This window comes from Tupaia chinensis, unplaced genomic scaffold (assembly GCF_000334495.1).
Source record: "Tupaia chinensis unplaced genomic scaffold, TupChi_1.0 Scaffold000320_1, whole genome shotgun sequence".
Classification (NCBI taxonomy): domain Eukaryota; kingdom Metazoa; phylum Chordata; class Mammalia; order Scandentia; family Tupaiidae; genus Tupaia; species Tupaia belangeri.
This window is the reverse complement of record NW_006159813.1, coordinates 2,701,261-2,710,437: the sequence shown is the minus strand read 5'-3', so window position 1 is coordinate 2,710,437 and position 9,177 is coordinate 2,701,261. Positions and strand designations below refer to the sequence as shown.

At 47.1% G+C, this 9,177-nt stretch overlaps 1 protein-coding gene across 4 annotated transcripts in view; it reads right to left on the bottom strand.

The window, feature by feature from the left end:
* The window catches only part of CIT (citron rho-interacting serine/threonine kinase), a 205,091-nt gene that overhangs the window by 70,655 nt on the left and 125,259 nt on the right, over positions 1–9,177 (bottom strand). For all 4 annotated transcript variants that reach the window (XM_006151544.3, XM_027773085.1, XM_027773086.1 and 1 more), the window contains 5 exons: positions 9,004–9,120; positions 7,138–7,247; positions 6,202–6,330; positions 5,642–5,816; positions 78–275 (listed from right to left, as the gene is read on the bottom strand). In XM_006151544.3, the coding sequence (XP_006151606.1) occupies positions 78–275; positions 5,642–5,816; positions 6,202–6,330; positions 7,138–7,247; positions 9,004–9,120 (729 nt within the window). The remainder of the gene's footprint in view (positions 1–77; positions 276–5,641; positions 5,817–6,201; positions 6,331–7,137; positions 7,248–9,003; positions 9,121–9,177) is intronic.

Sequence of the window (9,177 nt, the reverse complement as noted above, 5' to 3'; positions counted from 1 at the left end):
AGTGAGCAAGCATCCTCAGCACCACAGTCATCCAAGCTGAGCGTCAGCAACCTGAAGGCGCCTCTCCCCAGACCTACCGTGAGTGCCTGGATCTCTTCTTCTGCTTCTGCTGTTGTCTCTTCCAGCTCCGTCTTCGCCTGACGAAGCTGGCTCTCCAGGGCAGCTCGGGCAGCCTGGAGGGCCGTCAGCTGGGACTCACGCTCCTGCAGGGAAAGCTGCAGCTCCGTGAGCTGGCGTTTGAGCTCCAGCTTCTGTTCCTCATGCTCCAGACTAACCTAAGGGAAGAGATGAATGCTCTGTTGATCTTAGAAGAGAAATAGAACACATGACCTGCCTACACCTGGCCTTGGGACACATTCTGAGAAACACATCATTAGGTGATTTCAGTATTGTGTAGATGTCACAAAGTGTAGAGCCTGCTACATGCCTGGACTATATGAGAAAGTCTGTTAGAGTCTAATTGAACCACCCCTGTATATGTGATACATCACATGACTATATTCAAATATCTGAGAAGGTTTCAAAAGCAAAATCATGGGACATCTCTGTGACCTGGTGGTTCGGGCAGTCAGTCCCACATGGCCAACCGCACAGTTCAAGTCCCAGACTCGGCGGCTTGAGAAATACACTGGCTCATGTACATGCATGCCCCAAGTCCTGAGGGAGAGAGAGAGAAGGGATTGTGGCATGACCATATCCTACTAGGGAGTGCTTTTTCCTCTCCCTGTTTTTCTGTCTCTGTTTGGCAAGCACTCATGTCCTCTAGCAGGAAAGGGAAAACCGCACAGCAAGAATCTCAGATGGAAGTAACAACAATTCCTCTTATTAGAAAAGCATTTAAAGGTAAAAGTATATAAACAACATCATATTGGTAACAGAAACACCTTTACAATGGGAATATAAATGTAACAACAGACTGAATTCTATTGGTTTTAAATACTCTTGCTCAGGTTTGTTCTCATTAAGTAACCTGCATCCATGTCACATTATAAGCTAATCATTATTCCTTCCTTCTGCAAAACCATCCACCTACCTATTCAATGTCTCATCTATTCAATTAAGAAAAATTTACTTTGTAAAAAGGAACATGGAAAGGCCAGCCAGTGGTGTGGTGATTAATGTAGTGGCATGGGGATTAAGGCAGCTGGATCTCCCATGACTAACTGTGCAGTTCGAGTTCCAGACCTGGCAACCTGAAAATCATACTTGGTGCGTGTGTGTGCATGCCCAAAATCTGATGAGGAGAATGGAAGAGAAGGAACTGAGGTGTAGCCATTCCCCTGGGGAGGATTTCTCACTCACTCTCTCCCTGGCAAGTGTACATGCCCTGTAGCAAAAACTAGAAGGGGAAAAAAAAAAGGAATACGGAGTAGAGAAGCTAACTCTGGATCTGTTGAAGAATTTATTGGAGTTAAACAAGCAGATAAAAGGAGAGAGAAAATTCCAGGCAAGGCAAGGGTGACATCCAAGGGTAGGGGGGTGAGAGAGACCATGGCATGTCAGTTGACCTAACAAACACTGACAAGGCTGTCCTGGGGAACAGACCCTGTGCTGGGCACTGGGAATGTCAGGCAAATAAAGGACACCCCTGCCTTCAGAGAGCTTACTGTCTATGGAGACTACCGAGATGAACACATGGTGATGAACCAAGCACAGAAGGTCATGGGAACCCAAAGGAGACATCCAGTCTAGTTTCAGAGGGTCAGGGGCGATGCTCCAGAAAAGGTGGCATCCAAGTCCCAAAGGCCATAAGAGTAAAGAGAAAAAGGACCTGCCAAATATCTAACCTAGAGAACCAATAAGATTTATTGGCTTACTTGAGGTGGGGTTGGGGACAAAGAACTGAGGGGAGTCAAGGTGACACCCATGTTTCTGGACAGGTGAAATACACAGAGCCAATTGGAGGAGACAGAGTAGAAGTTCAGTGTTGGGCCTAGATGGTAGCACAACACTAGAAGGCATCACTCTGCAAGGCAATCCCACACGAGAAGGTTCCCAGTTCGAGTCCTAAGATCTCCCTAAGTATGCCAGGCATGATCCAGAGCAGACTGGAGGCTGAGGTGGGTGGTGGTATGAAGACCATTGGAGATTCTCTCTCTCAATAAATAAACTAAAAGAAGAAAAGAAATTCAGTCCTGACATGTTGGACTTGGGCCCATGGGTGACATCCAAGTGGAGCTATCTACTGTCTACTATGACAATGGGTCAGAAACGCAGGAAGAAGGCCTGGGTTGGTGGTCCAGATCTGGGAGGCCTTCAGAAATCAGTGGTAGCTGAAGCCGCAGCTGTGCTCTCTCCAGCACACCACCGACGACAGTGATGATGGGGCGGCACTAAGACAGTGGTAAACGCATTCACAACACTCCAGGCACCACTACGACTCATGTCCCCTTCTTAGCCACCCAATCACGGAGTTAGCACTGTGACCTCCATCTTACAGAGATGCAAACTGTGGTGCTGAGAGATGAAGTACCTGAACAAATGCCACATGGCTTAACGCACAGCAAGGCTGGCATTCAAACCCAGGAAGTCTGGCTCGAGTCCACCCTTGTAAACACTGTGCCTTACTGTTTGTCTTATTAAAACGTCAGCAGTCAGAGCAGATTGGGACTCTCCTAGCGAGCCTGAAAATTCCCTTGATGCCACTTGGCAAAACCATGAGAGGCAGGTGACAGCAAGTTAAGGGGAGGTGAGGAATCGGACGCTATATAGGGAGAACCCTGGAGCCCTTCACCTTTGCTTTGCAGGTCCACAGTTTGCTAGAAAAGTGCCAACACTGCACACATGGGGCTCGACTGGGTCCTTTAAGGTGGACTGACCTTGAGGCTGAGGCCTCTGCCCTCAATCTCAATAGCAGCATGTGGCCAAGAGAAGAGGACTGGCCTTGTTATATTTAAAGCTAAACCCCGAAACTCCCAGGGAGAATACAGAGCCCTAGGCTTCTCATGAAACATTTTAAGTTTCTCCTACTATCCTGGAGAAGAGGGGAGCTAGTTATACTAATTCAAGATAAAAACAACACACTTCCCCCGGGTATTCTGATTGCCCAGATGAGCAACAGCTGCAGGGCAGGTTCCCTGAACAATGGGCATTTATAGAAAAGGAGGGTAAAAGACAGCGCTCTGAAGCTGCTATGCTAAAGAAATCTGTCTGGGTTATTTACACTCACACCTTAAGGCTGACTCTACGAGATATCTTGTTAAACTTACTGAAGAGTAAAAATAAAGCCTGGATAATAAAAGTGAAACTACCACCCAAGTCTATTTTTTTTTTCTTTTTTTTTTTTTTTTTCTGGAGAGGTTTTTGCTATAGGTAGCATGCCTTCGCCAGAGCGAGAGAGACAGAGAGATAGAAAGTGAGAAATCCCCCCCCAGAGGGGATGGCCATGCTGCAATCCCTTCTCCTCCATTCTCCTCTCGGGATCTTGGGCACGCACACACACGCGCCCAGCGTGAGTTTAAGCCACCGGATCCGGGACATGAACCGCGGTCGACTACGTGGGAGTCCAGCGACATAGCCATTACGCTAACTGCTGGTCCCTCCACCCAAGTCTTTAGAAGACCTAGAACAACAACCCGGGCCAGCAGGTAGTGTGGTGGTTAAGGTGCTGGACCTCCACGTGGCCAACCATGGTTTGAGTCCCGGACCTGGTGGTTTGCTTTCTCATTTTCCCTCTCTCTCTTTGTGTCTCTCTCTGGTCAAATTAAAATAAATAAATGAATAAATAAAATTAAATAAATAATTCTTTTTAAAAAAAGACCTAGAAGAACAACCTAGAATGATGGGCTCTCAGACTCCAGGGAGAATCAAAATCACCTGCAATGCTTGTTAAAAATGCAAATTCCTTGGGGTCAGCAGGTGGCATGGTGTTTGAGGCACTGGATTCCCACTTAACTGACCAATTGTGGATCTGGTGGCTTGAAAATTATGCCAGGTGCAAATGCCCAAAAATCCCAAGAATAGAATGGATGAGAAGGGATTACGATATGGCCATCCCTCCTGGGGCAGAGAGTTCTCACTTATCTCTCTCTCTCTTGTCTCTCTCTGCTGAGTGTACACGCCCTATGACAAAAAGGTAAAAAATAAAATAAAATAAAAATACAATTTCTTTATCCCCTGCCAATGTTGAAAACCTAAAGATGATACCAAGAAATCTGGATTTTTTTTTAAGACAGGGTTTGCATTATTGCATTCCTCCAGTCTCAGCCTCCCAAATAACTGGAACTATAGATGTGGACCACCACTCCCAGCTTTTAGGGTAGCCTGGGAATTGAACCCAAGCCTCCCATGCAGACTAGGTCTACAGAGTAACAGCATCCATGAGTGCACAGCACTGCAGCTGGGCCAGCATTTTAAAAGACACCACAGGTGATTCTAAAGGAGGGGTCTACTTGACAACCCCTGAAAGAAACACAAGATAATACATTTTTTCTTGCAGCAAAGTGACCTCATTTGACTACTCTGGGTACAAATTAAGATATGCGTAAACAGAGTATTCCTCGAAGTTTCATTCTCAGACCTCTGTCTGCTTAACAGTCTTTTCTTTACGAAAAATCACTTGCTCTTTGAAGAATTCCATCCCATCACAAACATCTGCATATCGACGAGTGAAACACTGTCTTCCCTCCTAGCCCAGGGTCTGGCTTCCAATACCAGCTCTCCCAAATGCCGGTCCTGCTTCTGCTAACCTGCCCACTAGACGCAGGTCAGGAAGAGGTCTGTCTTGGTGCCACTGCATATCCTTACTAACTGGTACACAGCAGGCATTTAATAAACAGAGTGAGCACATGAGTGACTTCATGGCTTCAATCGACCTCAACCTGTCTACAACCACATTTATGGTATTCTCCTCCCTAAAATCTGCTCTTCCCAGAGTCTCTGCATCTCTGAAGAGAACTACCTTCCATTGAACAAACCTAAGTTTATTTTATTATTTTTTTTTAATTTGCCAGAGGGCATGTGCATTCTCTAGAGAGAGAGTCAGAGAAAGCACCCCAGTAGTGTCTGGTCACACCACAATTTACGATCCCTTCTCCGCCCCCACTCCGCTCGGACAGGATTTTATTTTTGGGGGTGTGCACAAAACTGGAGTGCTTCTCAAGCTACTGGGTCTGAGACTTGAATCGCAGTGAGTAATTTGGGATGCAGCTCCTTTAACCACTAGCCCACAGGGCCAGCCCATGGTTTTGTCTTTCAGTCTTCCACTGTCGGTACGAGACCTCTGCCATCATCAGTGAGCTATGCCACACACCCAGCAGTGCTAAGCACTGGCCATGCACCAGGTCATGCAGCTCTCATTAAATCCCGCTCTGATAATAAAAGTAATCGTTCTGCTCCCATTTGACAGATGTATCAATTATATAACCCCCACAGGACCCTGTGAGGGAGATACAGTCTCACTGACATTTTGTAGATGAAGAACCCAAAGCACGGAGAGATTAGGAACCTTGCAAAGGCCCCCAGCTTGAGTTTTAAGCCACTGGGTCGAGGACTCGAACTGCAGTCAACTAGGTGGGAGTCCAGCGATGTAACCATTAGACAATCTCTACTGGCCCCAATGTCGATTTATCCTTTAAAGCTGGCTGGTTTGGGCCTGAATCCCCGCAACGCTTCCTCTTAGGAGATCACCCCTCGCTCTCACCTCCCTCAGTCTTGTCTCCAGCTCCAGCAGTCGATTCTTGTCACTATGGTCTTGGTGGCTGATTTTCTCCAACTGTTCCTCCAGCTTTCGGTTCTGGGCCTCCAACTTCCCAGCCTGCGTCTCTAGGTAAAATTTCTGTTGCCTGAGTTCTGAAATCATTTCTTCCTGGGCCTTCCTGGTGGGGGTGGTGGGAGGAACCAAAGAAAGTCAGTCTCTTAGAAAGTGAGCTTATCCTCTTATAAGGAATGGAGTGAGACATGTGTCCTCACTAAGTGGACTAAGGTCATTCTCAGGTCAGCATTCTCCTGATCCGGCCCAGCATGGCGATGGTCCCAGCATGGGCAGTCTGGGGGGCAGGAAAGGGCCTCCTCAGAGTACAAGTGTCCCCAAAAGGATTCAGCCAATGGCACAGCAGGAGGGTAGCACTGGGTGAGGCTGGGCCACATGGGAGGCTTTGGTTTAGATCCTGGGCCAACCTGAACAGGCCAGGCACAGCAGCTCACACCTGTGAGCCTAGCTAACTGGGAGGTGGGGGCAGGAGGATCACAACAGGCAAGAACCTGTCCAAAATTCCTCTCTTCCCAGCTCTGTCTTTTTCTCTTCGGTCCTGGGCCTCCAACTTCCCAGCCTGCGTCTCTAGGTAAAATTTCTGTTGCCTGAGTTCTGAAATCATTTCTTCCTGGGCCTTCCTGGTGGGGGTGGTGGGAGGAACCAAAGAAAGTCAGTCTCTTAGGAAGTGAGCTTGTCCTCTTATAAGGACCCTCCTTCCCTCTTCCTGTGCTCATTCATACATACTCTCGCTCATTAAAAAAAGGGTCCCCAGTAACTCATTAAGGAAGACCCTGGGCAAAAAATAATGATGAGGACAAAAAATGGTATTTCTTCCTCACCTTTCCATCACATTTCTTAGCAGTATCAAAAACTAGAATGACTGGAAAACCAAAAGACAGCCCACCAAGTTGGTTTAGAGTAAGATGGGAATGTCTGCGAAAATCACTGAAGAGAGAAACCTATGGGGGAAAAAAAATCCTGGAGACTGTACTTCCCGGGAAGAAAAGATTCCGATCAAAACACTCCAGGAACATAATCAGTCCTTGCTGAACCCTAAAATTCCTCCCCCAGGGCCTAAAGACAATGAAATGGGTGGCTCCACTGGGCATACACAAGATCACCTCTTACTAATTATGGGAGGCAAATGAGGGAACAAGGGCTGCAGCTTTCCAAAAGCAAACTATAAATAGGCTCATTAGAGAGAGCAAAACACTCTGTCATCTGATGGTAATTTGAGGCACTTAAGAAAATCCATCTCTAAAGAGAGGCCACAGAAGAGCAAGACTTAAGAGAAGGCAAAAGCACATAAATATAGGAAGGCTGGGCCCCACTAAGCAGTGATTAAACCTCCTTCCGCCCTGTCACACAGAAAGAGGAAGAAGTTGATGCCCCAGGAGAGAAGACCAAAGTGTGATGATATAAGTAGTTGGAATCTGAAAACTCACATGTTCCTTTGGGTAAAAAGACTGCTGTTTGCCGCAAGTTTATTGGCTTCAGACAATTCCACAATCCTCTGTTCCAGGGATCTGATCTTGGAATCCATGGCATTGATCATCTGAAACACAAGGAACCTTTGAAATCTCACATGCACATGGTGATGCCTAGATGGGAGTGATATGGGCCGTGCAGGTGCGGGTAAGTCTCGTCTGGGTGCCACCAGCAGGTGGCATAATGGTTATGTCACTGGGCGCCCACATAGTTGACCGTGGGTGACCCAGTGGATTAAGAATCACATCGGGTGCGTGTGCATGCATGCCTAAAATCCTGAGAGGAGAATGGAGAAGAAGGGATTGTGGCATGGTCATTCCCCACCCTGACCCCAGGCGGGTAGTGGTTTCTCGCTTTCTCTCTCTCTGTCTCTCCAGCAAGTGCACACACCCTCAAAAAAAACAAAAATCTCTCCTAAATAAGTAAAAGTCTCGTCTGAAATGCTAGCAATTTGACCAGAAGTAATAAGACTCGAGCCGAGACCGTACCCTGAGGGTCACAGATGTTACCACTCAAATGGATGACACCCAGTTGTTTTTACAACAGAGATTTAACATCCCCAAACTCCATAAATGGCCTGCTTTAAAACCACACAGAAGGTCCTATTCAGGAACCTGACATCCTGTGAATAAGCAGGCCTCTTAAGTCCCTGTAATACCTGCCTGGGGCCTAAGCCAGCAGGAGACCCTAATTTGAATCTGCAAGTTCAGATTTATCATAAGTCACGGTGTTGTCATTTTCTGAGCTCCCTTCTCACCAGCTGCTACTGTTATATTGATGGATTCTCTATATCAAAGTGTCTCCAACTTAATGAATAATAAAAATCAGAGGGTATACTGCTTAAAAATATAATTTCCCAGGACGCCTGTTGACTTTTTTTTCCCCCGGAGAGGTTTTTGCTATAGGGTGTGTGAGCTCACCAGAAAGATAGAGACAGAGAGACAGAGAGCGAGAAATCCGCGCCCCCCACCCCATGGCCATGCAGCAATCCTTTCTCCTCCATTCTCCTCCCGGGATCTTGGGCACACACGCACATGCACCCGGCGTGAATTTAAGCCACCGGGTCCAGGGCTTGAACCGCAGTTGACTACATGGGAGTTCAGCGACACAGCCATTACACTAACTGCTGGTCCCAGCGTGTTGAGTTTCTGACATGGATGTTTCGGTGGATTAACAAATGGCAGAGGTGAACCTTATAAGCAACAAGTACTACAATAAAACTACTGCCCACCTGGGTTAGAAAGGAGACAAACAAGCAAACAAAGAGAAATGCCGGTGATGGAGGGTTGCTGGGCATTCTATCAGCAGGTGCTTTCAAGGACAACATTCTAGGAAGGCTGATCAGCATGCATTCTTTTTTTTTTTTTTTTTTTTTTTTTAAGGCTTTTGCCATAGGGCGTGTGTGCTCACCAGAGAGACAGAGAGACAGTGAGAGAGAAAGTAAGAAATCACCACCCAGGAAGGATGTCCATGCGCAATCCCTTCTCCTCCATTCTCCTGTTGGGATTTTGGAGACACACACACACACATATGCCTGGCATGATTTTCAAGCCATTAGGTCCAGGACTTGAACCACGGTCGGCCATGTGGGAGTCCAGAACCTCAGCCACTACGCCACCTGCTGACCCCTCAGCATGCATTCTTGAAGGGGACAAAAGAGCACAAAGCTGGCCACCCTGAGGCTTCACCTCTGTTGCTTGTTGGAGAGGAAGCAGTTTCAGAGAAAATTCCACAGGGTTACACAGCAAAAGGAATTCACCATCTTCCCAGGTGTGAAGTTCTTCATAGTTCAAAAACCCTCCTCTGGGATTCCTGCTACCTACCGCCTTCTGTTCGCTGAGAATTTTGCCTTTCTCGTGGGCCTCTTCCTCGTGTCTCTGCATCAGGTTCTCCAGGCTCTCTTTGTCAGCCAGGTCTTTCTTGATCTGATTGTCCAACACCTTTGCAAACAAAAGAATAAGTGAGCATTCCAAAAGGGGCGCTGGAGAGAAAGTAGG